We start from the raw sequence: 20775 nt of genomic DNA, 5'->3' as shown, positions 1-20775 counted from the left end.
TATAAAAAAAATAGATAGAAGTCTATGGTTTTGATTTTTAAATTTAATGACAACTCATGCTCATAATTTATTTTCTATTTTTTTTGTGGTGGCTATTCCTCCAAAGATTATTGTATTGAAAAAACCCCAACAAGAAAACCAAACCAGACTTAATAATTAAAATAAGAGGTCTTGTTCTAGACTAATCTCATTAAATCAAAATTTTTATTTACTTTTCAAAATAAGGCTACCTAAGAGTTAGACTAATGTTTCCTGGACCCTATTCAAAGTGGTAAATTTTACACTGAGTGCATCTGTAATCCAAATTTATTTTGTTCTTCCAGAATGTAACTCACTGGAAACAAATAAGAAATCTTCTTGATAAAGGAGGCAAAGAAACTGAGCCTACCACACTTTTCCTCAACCATGTTAATATGACTTCTCTGTAGCTCTTTAAAAATAAATAAATATCAGAAACAAATACAACAATATTAAAAGAAACCCTTTTACAGAATTAATATTAGCAAGCATAATCTTTATGAAATAATACTTTTGTTAAAAGTCATCTGATGCACTCATTACTGTTTACGGGGATGTTTGAAGACTCTTCAGCAGCATTGGTAAATCCATTCTATTATCATTGCTTATGTGTTTTCCCCATCTCCATCAGTAATTCTGAGAGTAATTCTTTGTATATGTAAATAATAATGTAGTTTCTTATTTATTATAGAATCATAGAATCAGGGAATAATTTGGGTTGGAAGGGACCTTTAAAGTTGATTCAGTCTACTCCCCCTGCCAAGGGCAGGGACATCTTTCCGTAGATCAGGTTGCTCAAAGCCCTGTCCAACCTGACCCTGAACACTTCTGGGGGTGGAGCACCCACAGCTTCTCTGGGCAACCTCTTCCAGTGTCTCACCACCATCATCATAAAGATAATTTCTTCCTTACATCCAATCTGAATCTACCGTCTTCTAGTTTAAAACTGTTGCCCACGGTATATACAAAGAAAAAATAAAATGGAAGAAAAGTTTCTTGAAAAATTGATTGTTTTATGTGTCAACAACAGAACATCTGATGTACAGTGAAAAGCAGATCCAGAGTTAACAAGTATTAGAAATATTTTCTTTACTCCAGAGGAGCTATATAACTGTGAATCTTGTCCAAGATTCAATTTTAAAACCCAAGGAAGTCAAAAGAAGTATCCCAGAGAGGAGTCTGCCTCTGGGATATACTAATCCATTTTGTTCCATGAATGGGATGTCAAATAAGAAACAATAGAATTTGCTGATAAAGGCATACAGCTTCAGGTGCAGAAATCATATTGTTTAAGTGAGTTCATCTATTAAATAGGGTACATCATGCAACACAGTACAAGATAAGAGGATATGCCAGCAACTAGCTTCTGCAACAGAAGTTCCAAAGAATGTAGCTGTAAATAGATTAATTTCAAACAACTGCAATGTGGATACGTATTCACACCGTACAATGTGAATACATGCCCAAGGACTGAAGTAATTAGCAAAATATCCTTTTGTAGGTAGAGAGGTCAAACATAGTTACACAGATAATAAGTTAGGGGGAGTCCAGACCCTGCCTCCCTTAAGACAAAAATGTTCCTTAGCAATAAGGAAACACCTCTATTGTGAGATACTTGACAGTGTGTCTTTTTAGTTGGGATTGTGTTCATTATGGCTAATGAGAGGATGTAAGAATTTAGATTAAATAATTTCCTTTTTCTTGTTTTAACTTTTTTTTTTTTTGAATGTATACTTCTTATCACATAGGAGGAGCAATGGAGAGAAGGAACCAGAAACCATTCTATAAAAATGTTTAAAAAATAGCAAGGGAGAATAAATATTTGTGTGTTAAATAAGTTGGGCAAAGCACTTAATCTCTCTGTATCTCTGTTTATCCATCTGTAAAACAGAATAATAACATTAACCTCGAAGAAATCCTATGGAAATTAATCGGAGTAACACTTAAACAATTAAGTACAAAAAGGTACTGTGTAAACCTGAAGTGAAATACAAGTCCTGTGTTTTATGTTACACCAAGAAAACACATGAACCCTGGCAGTAAGCAATGAACTGTTTTTTTACAGTCTCACATATTCCCTTTGAAGTCCTACCATTTTCTTGTAGCTTATGTACCCTTGAGTTGTTACCTGTGATGTATCACAATGTGATACAGGGTTTGCAGGCTAAAAAACCTGAACATTTCAATAACAAAAAGTATATAGAGATGAACAGTAGGTACACTTTTCTATTATTTGGTAAAATCTAATGGAATTTATTAAGGCAGAAAAATTATTTTGGTCATTAAAATCTTATAGCTAGTTTGAGTAAATAAAAAGAAAAGGTATTAATGATGCTTTTCAAAAAATTATTTTCTTACCTACTACGTTCAGTTTGCTCCCTGATGGATGTTCAGAGAAGTGAACACATATTTCTTTCACCCTTTCTGTTCACTTCAAGGTAGATTTGAAGCTAGAAGTTCAATCGAAAGCTGAAAGAATTGAGGGACAAAAGCTGAAAACTGGCATCTTAAAAATGGTGATATTTTCTTTGGGATGCAGAAGTAAAAGAGTTAATTTAAAATGAGCAGCTAGGAACAGTTTTTATTTCTTTATAAAGTTTCTCAGTTCAAATAAAATGTCAACTAATAGTTCTGAAAGTTTCATAATCATCTGATCTCTCAGCAGTGGAGGTTAATTTCTTGCTGAGAGAAAAATGGTTGAAGGAGATTCAACCTTCTGGTTGAGAAAACAGTTCAAAGTGTAATTATATGTATCCTATGTAATATATTTTAATGTATTCAATCAGCTCTCCATTTTTAATGTTTGTAAATTGCCAGTTACTGAGATCAAAGACTTCTGGATTTTTTAATACCATTTTATAAACTTAAGGCTGTCAATAGTGCAGTCAAATGTGGAATGATGTTATGCTACCTGCAACATATGTGATTGTAATGTGCATATATAGGTAGTTAATATAAAGTGGAGTATAAACATCTCTGTTGCTGTCCTTTTGTTGAGTGCATACTCCTTTCTGCTTAAAGAAGATAATATCCTATGCCATGAATAATGAAATGGAAATAATTTCAGAATTTGAAACTTGGTACCTTTATAAAATAAAATTTCTTAAAAAAATATGCTTATACTTACCTACCTTAGATGTTACTATTTGTATTATCACAGCTGAAGTCTGAGTATATCAGTATTCATATTAAAATCATGAAGACTGCAGACTCAGTCAGGGTCATACTGATTAAAATTTAGACGTAAATAAATTAGGAATACACAGAGGGGAAAAATTTTTAATGATAAAAGCCCTGGACAATGAAATAATTTGCCTAAATGCATGCTGTAGTGCTGTAGTTTCATCACTTGAAGTATTTAAATCAAGACTTTATGGTCTTAATAGCTCTAAATTCTGAGGCCATAGACCTGGAGCATAAGAATCATCATGATACTAGGTCAGAAAACAAGGGTCTGCCTAACAGTGTCCTTTTAGCAGCAATAAACATGAAAATCCAGGAAAAATATAATCTTAGGACAATGCTTACTGATTGTTTGCAGAAGTACTTTTTCAGTCTCCATTAATCTGTGACTGAAGGAGCTGTTGATCTATACATAGTACCTTTGGTTTTGGTAGCTCCTCATGAGTTCTTCCATTAATTTACGTAACTGCTTTTTTAGCGCATTTAGGTTTAGCATTTATGACATCCGGTAGCAAGCACTTCCACTCCTTAAGCATATATTGTGTAAAGAAATATGTCCCCAGTTTTAAAGATGCTATAGTCTTTTTTCACTTGATGCTCTCCAATTCTTATACTTGAAAGGACTGTAAAAAATCATTCCCTGTTCAATTTCTCCATAGATCTCATGGCCTTATAGATTTCTACCATATTTACCCTGTAATAATCTCCTTTTCAGAATGAAGAATTCAAATCTATTCATGATGCAAAAGATACCATTACATAATTGCTGTTATCCTGCTCATCCTTCTCTGTATGTTTTCTAATTTCACTCTTGGATTTTCCAGAGGGCAGAGGAAAATATCTATCCATCACACCTGGGATTTTCACATTTGTATTATAATTGCTTGTTGTTCTCTGTTCTTTTCTTGATTACTGCTAATATTTTATTCCCGTTCTGTCACTACTGAGCACTAGATGTTTCACAGGAGTTCTCAGTGATAACCTTAAGATCTCAGTCCAGGGTGGTTAATAGCTAGTTCAAAGCCCATAATTGTGAATATAAAGTAGGTTTATTTTTCCCTTATGTGCAGAACTTTACACTAAATTTCATCTAATATTTTATCACTAGTCATTCGTTACTGTCATCATTAATGTCTTTCTGTAACTTTTCAGTTGGTTCTTGCTTTTACTTTTTAGAAAACTTAATGCCATCAAGATATTTTGTAACTGTTACTTGCATCTTTTTAAAATAATTTAAGAATATATTGAAAATCATGGTTCCTGACACACATGCCTGCACAGTTCTGTGCATGAAAAAACTATTTATGCCTACTGTTGTTTTCCTAAATTTTCTAAACCATGTCATTTTTTTTTCTTTTAAACAGCATTTGCTGAAATACCTTGTTGACTGTTTTTTTGAAATTGTGAAATGAGATTCTCTTTATAGTTAACATATGCATGATTTTCTTAAGATAAAAAATCTAACTTGTGTCCTACGTGATTAAAATGTCATGTAGGCAAAGAAGGTATTAAGTACCTCAGCCTTCTCCTCATCCTTTGTCACCATGTTACTGCTCTTCTCTAATAATCGATGGAGATTCTCCTTAGTCCTCCGTTTAGTACAAATGTATTTATAGGAACTCTTTTTATTGTTCTTAACATCCAAAGCCAGTTTAAGCTCTACTTGGGCTTTGGCCCTTTTAATTTTCTCCCTACATAGTCTTAAAACATCTTTGTAGTTTTCCTGAGTGGCCTGTCCCTTCTTCCAAAGGCCGTAAATTCTCCTTTTTTCGCTGAGTTGTAACTGTATCTCTCTGTTCAGCCAGGCTGGTCTTTTTCCCCCCGGCTTGTTTTTTGGCACATGGGTGTGGCCTGCTCCTGTGCCTTTAAGACTTCCCTCTTGAAAAATGACCAGCCTTCCTGGACACCTTTTCTCTTCAGAACTGCCCCCCAAGGGACTCTGTCAAGCAAGCTCCTGAAAAGACCAAAGTCCGGCCTCCGGCAGTCCATGGCGGCAATTCTGTTGACCCCCCTCCTTGCTTCTCTAAGAATCGAAAACTCAATCATTTTGTGATCATGAGTAGCAATAATTTATCCATTGTCATAGACATTTACACTCTCAAGCTTTGCCTATTGGTTTTGTAAAACAACCTCAGAAAACACAGCATGTGCAAGGTAGATGTGAAACACAATTCCCTCTTTATTCTGGTTTTAGTTAGGACTATAACATTAATCACTAATGGATCTGGCAGGCATTATAATAGATTTAAGACGTATTGTATTAGATACCAGAAAAATACCTAATTAAAAACCATTACTAGTGACCAAAGACCTACCTTAGTTGTGAAGAAAGACTACATGTAGGACTGAAATAATATAGAAAAATGTCTGCATATCTGATGTGTTTCAATAAGATATTTTGAAACTATGGTGTACTTTTACATCAAACAAAACAGTACCTGACTTATTAGGAGGTTTTTACATGCAACTGTTCTTCAGATTAAATCAATGCTAAGTTTCTCATTGTCACTCCAATCAGTGCTCTGGGTCTGTTCACTCGCTCTCAGCCTATTAAATAAAGTATGGTTATTGCTTATAGCTATCTATCTCTATTTTTGACAAACTGTTCTACTTGGGCTGTATTATCATTTCAACATCCTTTCCCTGGTTTAGAAATACCATTGGCAATATTTGAGAGGAAAAGGTATATTTTTCACTCAAAGCTTTCAGACTGACATTCTTCCAAAAAATAAAATAAGGAAAAAAGAGTAAGTCTTAAGCAAATGTCATAGGAATAGAGGCCTTTTTCTATTTAAATGTAGTGTTAGGATTTAAATGGAACTAAGATATGCCATAAAGAATTCAAAAGTTTGCCAGCATGCTACAGTTATTAGAAAAAAAAGTAATCTTAATCATATATGTAGCAGTGTTACTTTTTTTCTGTTTGGTGGATATGCTTATATCTTGGTTTGTATCTTTTGTTTTTCTTCTGTACATCTATTTTTCTCTTGTACTTTTCGCTAGCTTTCACAAGTGCTTTGTTTTCCCTCTTTTGCCCATATTATTATTCTCTCTGTTTTTCCAAGCGTTCTTATTTTATACGAACTAAATGTAACTAAATGAAAGAACATGCACGTTGGGGTTGAACAGTCCAATCTGTGATGTTTGATTATTTTTGATGCTGAGCATTATCATTTCTCATTCAGCATAAATACAGTCAGTTTTCTGACTTGAAGTATAGTAAACGTTCTCCATATTAAACAGAATACCAAAATAGATAGTATTTGTGAAGTTTTTTTTTCATTAACTGTTACTGTTTCACACATTATATGCTATAAGATTGGACAAAAAGATATGCAACAACTTGTACTGAAGTGGCAGCTGAATGTGAGCTGTATGTGACAAGTACATACATCAACAGAATAAGACACAACTAAGCAAGCATTAGTAAACCATTTGTGAAGTTCTTTCCTGGCTAGAAGCATCCCTGCTTCATGCCAGTTGCACTAGAAACTTCTAGAACCAGGAGCTTGTCATAGTTTAGTGCTTCTTGTCTTACTGATACATCAACTTCTTTTGTATTGAATGCTTACTGTTCATTATAATTGGTGAATCTCATTAATTGAAGGAAAACCCAGTGTAAATTGTTAGTATTTGCATGGGTCGTTGATTTGATATGTTTTAAATTAAATTTTGGAGAAGTCTTATTCTTCTACTTTCAAAAGTAATTACATATAAACACACAAGAGTAAATAGGGCATAAGTGTCATTAAAGGCAAATTGTCTGTCAGTATACAATTGAATACTTTGATAGTCATGTTAGGTGCAAAAGGAACATATCCTCTTCTTGTCCTTTTCACATCGTATGTCCTTATTTCCTTCTTAAAAAAAAAACCAAAACACAAACAAAAACAAAACCCAAAAACCAAAACAGTCTACTTCAGAGGAAAATAATGTTTTCTGTTGCTGGACATGTGACGTGTTATAAGATGTCAGCTTGTGCATGGGTAAAAACACATTGGTTTATTTAACACATATTTATTTATTTTTTATTTAATTGGATATAATTTCAGGTCTTCAATTTATAGTCAAGTTTTTAAAAGACTGCTTTGTAAAACAAGAAGAATAAATTGTGTCTGTAAGGTCAAAACATTATGGATGAGGTTCAACTCAGCTTTCTTCAGCCATGTAAAAATTAAATATCTAGTTTACATTAGTTGTCTAGGTTCCCGCTCTGTGTAATGGAGAAAGATAGGCCCCTCCAGAGCATGATTCATTCTGCTTCAGGAAAAATTTCAAGAAACAGCCACAAAAAGCTATTTAACTTTTAGGTAGCTTAGGCAAAATGGGATACATTCAACGTTTTAAGTATACAATTGATCTTAAGAACTTTAAAGGTAGTTGAAATGGTAAGGCACAGTTTTTGTCTGCAAGGGTAAATAAACCAATATATAATATAATATAATGTAATGTAATGTAATGTAATGTAATATAATATAATATAATTAATATAATATATACATTGTATTTAAAATAAAATACACTGTTTTGACTTTCTTTACTCTAGTATTGTGCTGTTGCAGATCCAGAAAGTGTTTCACATGTATGCATAATGAGTCAGGCGAGGAGAGAGGGATGTGAGCTGCAGAAAGGGAGACTGAGGTTTGAAGCCTGGAGGAGAATCATAATTTATGTAATGTAGTCAACTTCACTGATTTTAGGAGCAAGCAAGGAATGTGTTAATTAGGAGAGTTCATCCCTGTTCCAGCTCTAGGAAAAGGCCTGAGTCTCACTTTTCTCCCTTTTTATATGGAATTATGCCTATTTCTGGGGAAATACGCATGTAGCCTTTTCTGTCCAGTTTCATTTGAATTCCTCATTCTGAGCATCTAGTGTTTCTAACTGCCCCATCTCCTGTCCGCAAACATATTTTTATTGTCTTTTCATGCATTCAGATAAACAGTTTATTTTCTCAAACATGAGAAGATGCAGCATTTCCCATCTCCTTCTTCCCTTCCTCTCTGGGAATGCAGGCATACAGTAACAAGAAAGAGGACGGGCCAGCATGTTTTCACTGAACACTTTACAGGAGAAAAACAAAGGAAGAACAGCAGAGTATGGTTTACAGCTCAGACCTAGATTTTTGCACTCCTGCTTTTTGTGTCTCTGAGATAGGTATTTTCTTTGCCTTCATGAGGCGGAGGAAAACAGCTACTGAGAGCTTTAAGAACCAGCCCTCTTTTTGCCCTTCCTAACCTGTCCCTTGTTTGGAGAGAGAATCCTTTATTCTTTCTTATTGTCCCTAATCTTCTGGATGTCCTGCTAGGAAATGGAGGACTCCAGAACAATAGCTGAGATTACCCATGGAACACCAATAGATCGTAATGAAAGGCATATAGTTCAGTAAAGACTTTTTCCACAGACTGAGAGATTAAGAACTAGACAGTGGTGCATGTCAGATACATTGTGAAGTAGTATAAATTCACATTAATTTGCCCTATGCAAGTACAGTTAGCTGGCACACCTGTGTGTGGTTTGGAAAATCTCCATGACTTTTATGTTGACTATTGTTATTAAATGTAACTTTATTCGAGTATACTTAATTTGCTAATAACAGTAAATTTATGATATACATATGATGATACAGAAATACAACTCCATTATATCTCAGGGCTTCTGTAGGTTTGCGTTGTATTGTCATACCTTTATACATTGGGAAAATTGTTTAAGGGCAATCTATAGCTTCAATAGCTATAGAAAAATATTTAATTATGTATTTATGTGTATTATGGGTCTATATATGTGTTCCTTTTACCTTTTGACATCTTTAGCATCTTTTAATTTTCAGTTATTTCATGTTTTCTTTCTTTTTATAACTGATTATTTTTTGTAATATAATTTTTATTTTTTATATCTATTCATTTCAGTTGCTCAGTTCCTCTTGTTAATAGTTATCTGTTGAGCATAAGCAGTTCTCTACCCTTAGTCCTGTCGGTAAAAATACCCCTTCTAGTGTTTTACACATAAACCCGTCACTAGTCTTATTTTGCCTTCTAGTCTGCAGCTCACCCAAGAGGCTTATACAGTTAGAATTAGTTTTTTACTGCTTCCAAGCTCAGGAACAATAGACAGCTGTTTTATTCTGATATTTCCTTTGAAATGGATTGAGATTTACCCAACAGGATAATACTAGTAGGGATTTTATGTTATGGCATATGCTAAAAAGTGTCAACCATTACAGAGAAATCTAACTGGTATCACTAAAGATTACTGCTACAGACACGGAGTAGGCCGAATGTATTAACAGTAACTGGCAGACAACCAAATGTTTGGAAATGTACGAGGAGAAACATTCAAAAAAATGACACCTCTGGTACTAATTTCATTTAAAAACTAAATAATGGTAGTAACACAGCTAACTCAGAGATACTCAGCTGTTGTTCTGTCAAATTGAAGTATTCCACTGAACAGTACAAGATCAGATCTTCCAATTTGTTTATGTGAGCTGGGCAAAATTTGTTTCCTTAATGAAAGCAATATTCCTATATGCATGAATTCTGTAAGGCCATCTCTTTAGGATGTCATCTTTCAGTCTTTCCTTCAAAAACCTTCTCAGTGATTACTGAACAATTTCTTTTCAAAGTGCCCAACATACATTTAAGTTATCTTGCAGTTTTGCTAGACATTTTTCCCAGGCAGAAGGGGGTGAATATGAGTTTATTTAATGTCTACATTAGTATAATTTAATTTAAAAATATTGAGTCAGTCCATACTTACAGTCTATTTCTAGTTCATCCTAATTACAAAAGAAAACTTCATACATTTTTTCTTATCTGTTGCTTGTTATGAAGCTAAATACTTAAATCAAAGGGATTACTCACAGAGAAAGTCTATGTGCCAGCAGGAGGAGACATATATGTTGTAAGTGTGGGTAGCCTCTGACTTTTTTAACAATATAGTGAAAGTCATTTTTCTCCTTTCACCGTAAGTTAAGACAGCAGTAAGTCATAGTAAACCTTTCTGCCTTCAGCATCTGTGAGTTTATTAACCTTACTTTCTATGTTAAACTATTTTATGTAAAACTCTTGGCTTACAGTACATGAATGTTAAGCTACTTCATATGAATAAATAACAGATCTTAAATTTAAAATCCTCCTAGATGCGGATACTCTCTGTTTATTCATGCATTTTATCTTTTTCAAGCCTACTCCGTGGCTAGTTCTAAGTGTCTTGAAGGTGACATCCAAAGGAAATGGTAGAAGAACTGAAAAATGTAAATGATGTCCTGTTTCTCACAAAAGAAATGAAATCTCTTTCCTCCCCTCCTCTTCCTTAAAAAAAAGTTTTTCTGAAACTCCTGCAATGAAATCTAGAGTGATTGTCATCATACTAATGTGGTCAGATCTCAATGCAGTTTTTTGATCTTGTGAAGAATTCCTGTCTTTCTTATGGGAACGGGCACAAGAGTTTCTCCTATCCAATGATCATTTGATTGATGACCATTATTGGATCAGCCGTAAAGCCTTGCTGAGTCTTTCACATTGTGAGAGTATCTCACACAATAGTTACCTGCTTTCTGCTTCCTATATTTAAGCCTGAATCCTGCTTATTTAAAGCATGCTTTTCTTCACTGTCATTTATCATTTAGCTGACTGGCCATGATCCACCACTTAGCACAGTGACTGGGATCTCCAGACATGAGAGTTAAGATGCATGAGAAGTCTTCATTTCTTGCTTCTTAGTGCATACTTGCTGTCTTTAATCACCATAAAGACCATTTCTCTAGTGAGAGATTTCTCTTTCCCTGTGTTTTAAAGAAGATTGTAACTCCTGAACGATGTTGCTATCTTTTTCTTTTCTTTTTTTTTTCTCAAAAAAAATTACATATGGTATTATAATTCCTTTATAAGACCTGCTATGAAAAGCATCACAGCTAAATCATAAGTAAAGAGAGGATCTCATCAGTGGAGCTGATGAAGAATTGGATTTTTTTTTTTCACTGTGAAATAAAATCTCCATGCTGTTGTGAGCAGAACTCTCTTTTGGAAAGATTATTTAGTCTGATGACAGAAATTCTGTTTGAATGTATGAGAGGCTAGTTTTTGCAGAGTAACTTCAAATTCTGAGAAAGTCCTCTAGCTCTGTAATAAGACCAATGTGTATACTACAACTGTTAGACAACCGAACACCTTAATTTTTCATTCACATTCAGAAGAAACTTATTTTAAACACAGTGGAAAAAAATTATCTAAAACACCATGCTCAAGCACAATTTAAAATTATCATTCATAACAAGCAAATTGCTTTATCTGGGTGTTGGTCTGTGGGGCTTTTTTTTTTTTCAGTTCTTCAAAACTAATTTGGCACAAAAGAAATGGTGTTGTTACTGTAGAAAATTGCAACCATGATACAGGCCATGTATATCTTTCCCAGAGTGAAACAGGGGTTTTTTATTTCTGTTTTGAAACAGTTCCTGATTGGAGACATATATGTATATTAAGAATTGCAGAGGTAATATCTTAATAAATTACCTACATAATGGGACAGAGCTGCAAACTCAGCAAGTTTGCAGATGACACAAAACTGAATGAGTGTCTGATACAACATATGGGTGTGCTGCCATTCAGAGGGGCCTCAAAGTCTGAGAGAAATGGGGAGACAGGAAGCTCATGAAGTTCAACAAAGGGAAGTAAGGAGTCTGCACCTAAGGAATAACCCTGTGCACCAGTACAGACTGGCCAGCTAGCTGAAAAGCAGGTTTGCAGAAAAGGTCCTGAGGGTCCTGATGATTGCCAAGCTGAACAGGAGCTAGCAATGTGCCTTTGTGTTAAAGAATGCCACCAGCCTTGTGGGAGGCATTCAGCAAAGCGTTGCCAGCAGCTCAAGGGATGTGATCCTCCTCTCTTCAGCACTAGTGAGATGCATTTGGGGTGCTGTATCCAGTGGTGGTCTCCCCATTACAAGAGAGACGTGGGCATACTGGAGTAAGTTCAGCGAAGGATGACGCAGATGATTAGGGGCCTGGAGCATCGGACATGTGAGGAGAGGCTGAAAGAGCTGGGACTGTTCAGCCTTCAGAAGAGAAAGCATAGGGCGGGTCTCGTCAACATGTATAAATATCTAGGTGGTAAAGAAGGTAGAGCCAGACTTCTTAGTGGTGCCCAGTGACAGAACAAGGGGCAACGGGCAGAAACTGAAACAGGAAATTCCCTTTAAACAAAAGAGAAAAACTGAAAACAAAAACTTTTTAAACAAAAGAGAAAAAGAGAAAACAAAAGAGAAAAAGAGATTGGACACTGGATCAGGTTGGTCAGAGAGGTTTTGGGGTCTCCCTCCCTGGAGTTATTCAAACCTGACTGGACATGGGCCTGCGCAATCTGCTTTAAATGGCCCTTCTTTGTGCAAGAGGACTGGACTAGATGATCTCAGGAGGCTGAGAATATTCTCTGATTTTGTGATAGGAATTATACTGAGAATATTGTTCATTTAATACCATAAATTCCATTTAAAAAGACAGAAACAAATTCTATACGTTTGTTTTTCATTTTTAAAATTAAACTGAAAGTTCTTTGATGAAATTTTTAAACACTATTATTTAATGCCAATTCCATCTGCTTTTAGGTGCTTTCCAAACTCATTAAAAGTATGCAGATCTTATACTGATGAAGGCCATAGAAACATCTAGATATTTAGAAGGAAGGAAAGTTACCTTGTTTAGCTTTTGCCTGATTAAAAGGGAACTTGCTTTTGCTGACGTATTTTGAATTAATGGATTCCCTCAGTTTCCTAAATTAATGACAGTATTAATACTGAACCTCACTTGAAATTTTGACAGAATAAAACCCACATAAATGGAAAAGTATAAAAGCACAGAAATGTATTTTGTTTGTTTTTGAGGAAATACATAAATTGGTGTCATATCTATGAAAATTCCAAGAGAAAATCTTCTTTGGATACTCTAGCATTGTTCATCTTGTAAAATAAGACACACCTAAATATCTGAGCAATGGGTTAAGCCACAAAATACAGAGATAAATATACTGTCTTTTTAAATAGCATTGCTACAAAGCAGTGAAGGCCAAGATGAACATAAATTCAGGAATAATTTGCAGCCCAACTTTAGACGTCAAATTTGGACAGGTGACTTCCAGTCTTCCGTGATACTTGACATGGAATAGCAAGTGATTGAGAGTCAGTCACTCTATAGAGAATACTTATTCATCCTTTTAAAAAAAAAATACATCACCCCCCAAATTCTTCAGTTAAAATGATTTGATCTTTATTTGGACTTGGTAATTATTTTTTAATGAGTTTCCCAAGGGCATATTATACTGGATACTCACATTTATATTTTATTAGTTTTTGTTAGTTTTGAAGCAGATATTTTTGGTATTGTCTTGGTTTGGTTTTGATTTTGTTCTTTTTTTAAAGAAAATTCTTTTCAAATACTAGAAAATAAACAGAATAAATGCGTGTCAAATGGGGTAGACAACAATGACATACTAGTCACCTTAAATCTCTTCATAATATATTTGATTTCAAGCCAGTGATAACTTTTGGTTACCTTCTCAGATTTTCACTGTATTTTTTTTAGAAATGCACAATCAACAGTGAAAAAACAGTTACCAGAAATGATATGTGGACCTTTTCTCTTTCCAAAATGACCAATTTTAAGTTACATATTTGTTCACTTCCTTCAGTGTTATACCCTTAGACAGAGAAGTGCTTAAGACAAAGCTGGAGGCAACAACAATCTTGAAATACTTATGAAATGTAGAAACGACCTTTGAATTTGGCTCACTATATGGTATAATTGCCATGTAAATATTTTATAATGGCCCATTACAACACAAATATAACTTATCAGTTCTACTCTTACAGTCTTCCCAAGATACAGCTCTTGGTTATGTGTGCTTGTTATGTCTCAGCACTTGCCTGAATTTTCCATACATAGTTTGCAACTTAATTCAAAATGGGAAATAGCTGTGGAAGTCACAAGGAACTTTACTTGGCTCAGTGGCAAAATAAGATTTGATAAAAGTACAAATGTGATAGAAACAATTAGCTGGATTAAGTTTGTTAGTTATCTTTAGCAACAACAGAATACTCGGATGCAGATGAATACTATTTTAAAAATAAGAGAAGCTAGTAAAAACATAAATGTTTAATTTTCTGGTGATTGGAATAAAAATGATGGAGGTAGTTTGGCATCTGACTTTTGGTTCCTCCTCAAAATGGACAAAAGTCTTTGGAAGTGTCTTAGTTTTAAAATTACTTTTGTTTGTACATTTTATAAATATAAAATCCAGGCTTTCCATTCAAAAGAGGTTTTCTTTTAAAAAATTAACTTCTGTTCTTGAAAAGAGAGTATGATAAGATCTTGAGTTGGCAAGGTGGAACTGCCTTTTTTTTTAAATCACTAAAAAAAAAAAGAAAAAAGACAAAGTCAACAATTTGAAGACTTCACATTTTTAGTATACTGTTTTTAAAGCTTTAAGGGTGTATAAACTGGAAGAATTGAAGGTGCCTAGCTTCATCCTTTATAACAAAATATACCACATAAAGATGTTATAGAACATATGGCAAACAAATATAATCTAGTAGCAACACACTGGAATACTTATCCCAAAATGTCTAACCTGGACAATGACCCGGTACTGTTTCTGTTTCTCGTTATAAGTGTTCCAATATTTTCAAATATCCAATAGTTTCAAATATCTAACTACTTCCACCTTTTTACCTTTGTACTCCTTGAGTCATTTTCCCCTCCATTGCTGGTAATGGTGATAAAATTAGGATGTAAATGTTTTGTAGGTACTAGGGCCAGAATTAATCCAAACAATTCTTTTTTTTCTTTTCACTGTTTACTTGTATTGAAAGTGCAAACACCTGTGATGTGAGTGTGCTGCACGGATCTTTGAACTTAAGTGCAAAAATAACATCTTGAATTGAGTTGTTCTACTAGCATGCCTTTAAAAAATAATAGTTTTTGTGATTTGGTATATGTATTCTGAAAAGTGTTTGTTGCTTTGAATCAGTTGCTCATTTATTTCACAAAGGTAAAGATGCACTGAATGTTAATGTTCTTAAGAAAAATGAAACATTCCAAAGTAACACTTAGAGGCTTATCAACAAAATTAATTAATAAACCACAATATATAGCAATATGCCTAGAATTACAGAGGAGGATATTGCACTGTGTTGGGTGGAAGAAAGCAGAGAATTTGAAAGCATATTCAACATCAGAAAAATTGTTTTGTTCCCTCATTACTAAAATCTTTCAACAAGTATATCATGGTTTGTGTACCTTCATTGCCTCTTTTATATATATAGAATTACATTTTTATTCATTTACTGCTGTAATGGTATGAAAAAACACTTTAAACACCAGGACAGCTGATTAAGTGATCAGAGAAATCAATCAATAAATATTTTTTTTATTTAAATATTTAAAAAATATATATTAATGTATATTTTGTTCTCTTCTTTCTTTTTTTTTTTTTTCCCCTTTCTCATTCTGTCCCCACATTTTTTGGCCATTGGTACCTCTTGCTTTTTCTCCTTCCTGCCTGGTCAGTGGTTTTTGGCCAGTTTGTATTTTTCCAGACATCACTCCATGATGTTGTTGAAGTATATGATGGCCCAACTCTGCAGTCATCTTTGTTATCCTCTCTCTCAGGATCTCATTCAGGTATCTCTTAATAGAACTGTCATTAAACTGTTATTTATTTTTTATGAACCTAGAAAGATAGTGTAGGCAGGAAAAAAAAAAGAAAAACTTGTCATAGTTTCTTACATGCAATTCAGGCAAATGTATGAAACTAGGAGGTTGAACTAAAAGCCTATTCACTCAAAACTCTTCACGTTAATGAATAAAAGGAAGTAAAATCAAATCTATTGTTTTAGATTTTTTGCTTCTGATATTTATCTATTATAGGGAGTGTTTGGGGCTTTTTACTCTGTGCCTTTATGATTTTTATCATGAAATGGGTATTATATATTTGAAAGGGAAAGCAGCCTATATTTTTTAGCAAACTAAAATTGTATAGATTATGTGCACGTTGACTCAGTTAAAAAAGGTATTGCATTTGGGGTTTCTTTTGGTAAAGGAAGAGGACAACAAATATTCCTAATAACTGAGATGAGCTTTAGTCCCTCTTTTCCAGAACAACATAATACTGACAATGTAAAATATAGAAATCACATATATCGTGCAAAGTTTACTGAAGCAGAACAGGGTTTTGAGAGGGTTATTTCTAGCTGCAAAGATGTTGACAGGTATTTTGAATGCTTCTTCAGTAAAAAGTGGTTATGATAGCTTTGTATTTGCTTTGTTTGAGTAGGTGAATCCCTCCCATTGAGCTCAGGTAACCAGATCACGGTTAGATTTACTTCAGTTGGACCAATAACAGCTAAAGGATTTCATTTTGTTTATCAAGGTGAGACAACCTGGAAAAATGTGTACATTTATTCTTTTCATGATAAATTGTAAATCGAACAGACTGAGAATGTAGAGGGAAGTAATAGCCTGTTAACAATATAGCAAGTTTTGCTGATTCTGCACATTTTGAAAAATGTTTGAGACCATTTTTTTATCTATATTTAAAGCTTAAATCAAATATTTAAGAAGCATGAGAGGTTCCAAATTTAAGAAGACAGTTATACAAAGCAGCTGTTTCTGTTTGCTAATCTGGTTAACTAATGTTAGATACATCTGGCTGCTCAAACTGGTTTGTCTCTCAATTTAAATATGAATAAGTCTAAGTGTTATTACCTGTGGCTGAATCAGTGATCGTGCTGTTATTAAGATCCTTCTTCTTGGTTTACATTGTTTGGCTTTTTATGGGTCAAATACAGAAATGATTATACATCAATATTGCAAATGCAATTCATTCTTTCATTAAACATAAATCCTGATCTGACAGTCAGAATACACATTTAGAAATCCACAGGAATAAATGTAAATATCTGACACAGAAATGTTATTTGAAACCATGTATTAGCTGAATATTTTATTGTAGTATTTCTTGCCTGTGAAAACCTTTAGGAACGTTTCGGTGTGGATTTTATGCATTGCTTTTAATCTTGGCAAGGATGTCAGTGCTACGCTCTTATAAATGGTAACTCAGACATCAAAAGTAAGCAATCCATATTGTGAAGATTCATTTGGGGATTATGAAAATGTTCTTAAGTGGCAAATAACAGAATGTTACTTCCAGTCATTTGGATATTTGTAGTTCAAAATCTGCATTCCTCCACAAAATCTAAAATTAAGAATCCACAATTGTTTATATGTTTGCAGCTGTTCCAAGAACAAGTGCAACACAGTGTAGCTCTGTGCCTGAACCGAGATTTGGAAAAAGGATTGGAAATGAATTTGCAGTTGGGTCATTGGTTCTTTTTGAGTGCAATCCAGGCTATATCCTCCATGGGTCAACAGCAATTAGATGTGATACTGTACCAAATGCATTGGCACAGTGGAATGATTCACTTCCTACATGTGTTGGTGAGTTCTTAAGGCTTTTTGATAGAACAAATTACTGCCTAAAGTGTAGACCATTCTCTCTAACAGAATGTGTTCCTTCTTTGTCATCTCTACAGTATTTTATTCTTGCTTACTTGTATTCATTTTCTTCTTCATTCAAGGTTAAGATTTTATTCCCCTTTCTATTCTAACCTTGCTGTGACATTTCACGAATTTCATGAACATACTCTGCTACTATAAATTATATGTTAGCTTCTTTTATGTTAACATCAGTGACAGTCCCTGGCTGTCCCTTAATCAAGACTCAGAAATATCATTTTATGCCCTGAATGCTTGCAAGACTAAGATGATCTCACCTTGAAGATATCTAATAAGATATTGTAAGCTATTAGAAAGAACATTACCATATTAAAGATTTAGAAATAGTTACACTAATATTTCATTGCTTGTCAGAAAAAAAACCAGTAATTTTTCATATCAGAAAATATGCTTTGTATCGTTCTAGTCATACGAGATTACATTCTCAAAATTAAATTCTTAAATTAATGTGCACCCATTGACATTTCTAAAGCTGATTTGCGCCAACTGTAAATCTGGTGATTGTGCTGAAAAGCCCTACAGTAAAGAGATAAAATTCTAATGGTACATTTTTCCATAGGTTTATGTCAAGGGCAAATATAGTACATTTACATACTATGTTTTATTAGAGTTTAGCTTGGTTTTTTATATGGAAAAAAATCATTTGTTTATAAAGGAATTAAAAATAGTTATCATTTGCACAGATGATTTTGCAATGCTATCAAACTTTTCCACCTGTAACATCTGTTTCAGTACTGACTGCATTATACATTAATTTTGTGCAAATTGAATACATTGAAAACTATTCATTTTGAGGATGAAGACATCTGAAGAACTCCATTCCCAACTAAAACAGTAAATATATGTATGAGTTAAAGTTACTTAACTTTTCTCAACAGGGAACAGATCTCTTATAAAAACAATCCTAACCCATGCCAAAACCACATTATGATATTGACTCTAGCATTAAGAAGTACATAAGCAGAGTTTTAGATGAGTGGTGGAAAAGAAAATAGAGAACATTTTTTCATTAGGTTGATTTTGAATCTTCTGTGCTAATCAGCTGATGGTGCATTGTAGAGTCTGAATGGTTTTCAGTAAAATAAAAGACTTTCCCCAAAATACTAAAATCCTGATAGAGATCGAGACTAAGTACCACTGGGGTAATATTAATAAAGTATGATTAACCTGCTATTATATACAACTAATGTTTATTTAGACTGTTTCAGGCATAGGAATAGAACCACAATTTATATATCAATCAGACGCTGAAGTATATAGCTATACTTCATTTATTCTCAGTGATTATGATTTAATCAGTAGAACTGTACTATTTACTCCCTTGAAATGTATTCCCTTTGTTTTTCAGATATAACAACTCAACAAAGTGTTAAAATAATTATTTCGGCCATCAAGCACAGTATATTATTGATATTTTAATACATGATTTAGTATGAGAAAGAAAAAGCTATCTGTCTTGAAGCAAGTTGAACTGAGAAAGGGTTACAGGCCACCTTGTGTGTGAAAATCACTGTGCCAATAAAGGTGATAAAATATATATGAGGTGAAAATTGCATTGAACTAAATCAGTTTAATAATTGAAGTGGTAGACATGACCATATTAAATTGCCTTAACTGTAGTGAATGCTTGAATATTTCCTTACAGATAGCAGACATCAATCATTCTGTCTGTTCATCCTTTTATAAGTAATTATTTAAACACTTTAAGTGACACTGACCTTCAGTTTATCCATGTAGCTCCCAACAGATTCTATCAATTATATGCCACATAAAATGTAGCTACAGTATTCATTATTAAGATAAGTTGCATTCTCCTACATATTTTCTAACTCGTCATATTTGTATCTAATGAAATCAGTTCAGCACTTAGTGGTGTTGCACAGAAATGATACATTAACTTCTAATGGTTTTGATAAACCATCTCATCAATCTTTTCCTTCAACTTCTTAAATACCAACAGAATATCACTATCTAGATTAAGCTCTTTGTCCCTGTTAGAGCATCTAATGATTTAGACAAGATACATTCAAGTTGAACATTCACAAGAGAAACTTGATGGTACCGAATGCCTCTGTCCAATTTCATGCATAACACTTTTATTAAATCCATGGGCATGGAGATGATGAGTGCAGTCTTGCAGGCATTTAGCAATTTCTTTACTAATGTGATAGATCCATAGTCTGTAATGGGATAACTCACACAAGAAAAGAAAACAGTCAAGGAGTTGAAACTGGTGCTATTAATTATTTAGACAACAACAAAGTAGCAATATTTTGCTTTTTCAGTTTTTATCTTTTATACTAACAATATACATAACTGTTCAAACTTTATTCTTGACCTCTAAAAATAACGCTTTATTTTTTTAACCAATGGAATGGATTTAACTTTGTTAAAGGTCAAATAAATAAGGGGAATAGGAACATGATTCTGTCAGGTAGAAAACTGACATAATTCTAATTTTTCCCTATTCTTTTTTGGTCATTTAAAATAAGGTTTTTGAGATACAAGATTTTATTTTCCTGAAGCAAATATAAATTTTTAAATGTAGCATAAATTTACGAAAGTTTTCAGCCATGGTATGCTGAACATTGTGTAAGCTTTTATAAAAAAATTTCTCACTTCTGAAGCTTCATACTTCTTTTCTTGCCTTGTGCATTTCCTTTCAGTGCCCTGTGGTGGAGTTTTAACAAAGCGCAAAGGGACCATTTTGTCTCCTGGTTACCCTGAGCCTTATGACAACAATCTGAATTGTGTGTGGAAGATCACAGTACCAGAGGGAGCTGGGATTCAAGTAAGTATACTTGCTATTTTCTTGTTATCATCATGTTTAAAACTGTTTTTCCTGATGCAAGAGCATGGAAAATAATTTATTAATACATTTTTCTATCTCACTAATGATTCTTACAATGGTATTTATTACACACTTTTTATTTGTGCAGTTTTTAAAAGTTATAAGATTTACAAAAATCTTAAAAGACACACTTGCAACTTTTCACTTAGAAGAAAATCAC

General features: G+C 33.6%; 1 protein-coding gene across 4 annotated transcripts in view; it reads left to right on the top strand.

The window, feature by feature from the left end:
• The window catches only part of CSMD3 (CUB and Sushi multiple domains 3), a 680626-nt gene that overhangs the window by 529861 nt on the left and 129990 nt on the right, over positions 1 to 20775 (top strand). For 3 of the 4 annotated variants that reach the window (XM_063327427.1, XM_063327426.1, XM_063327425.1), the window contains 4 exons: positions 15758 to 15871; positions 16524 to 16619; positions 17483 to 17686; positions 20431 to 20555. In XM_063327427.1, coding sequence (XP_063183497.1) covers positions 15758 to 15871; positions 16524 to 16619; positions 17483 to 17686; positions 20431 to 20555 — 539 coding nt within the window. The remainder of the gene's footprint in view (positions 1 to 15757; positions 15872 to 16523; positions 16620 to 17482; positions 17687 to 20430; positions 20556 to 20775) is intronic. The other variant, XM_063327428.1, reaches the window with a different exon arrangement.

The sequence above is a fragment of the Chroicocephalus ridibundus genome, chromosome 2 (genome assembly GCF_963924245.1).
Source record: "Chroicocephalus ridibundus chromosome 2, bChrRid1.1, whole genome shotgun sequence".
In the NCBI taxonomy this organism is placed as follows: Eukaryota; Metazoa; Chordata; class Aves; order Charadriiformes; family Laridae; genus Chroicocephalus; species Chroicocephalus ridibundus.
The sequence above is the reverse complement of the archived record's forward strand: the minus strand, read 5'-3'. Positions and strand labels throughout refer to the sequence as shown.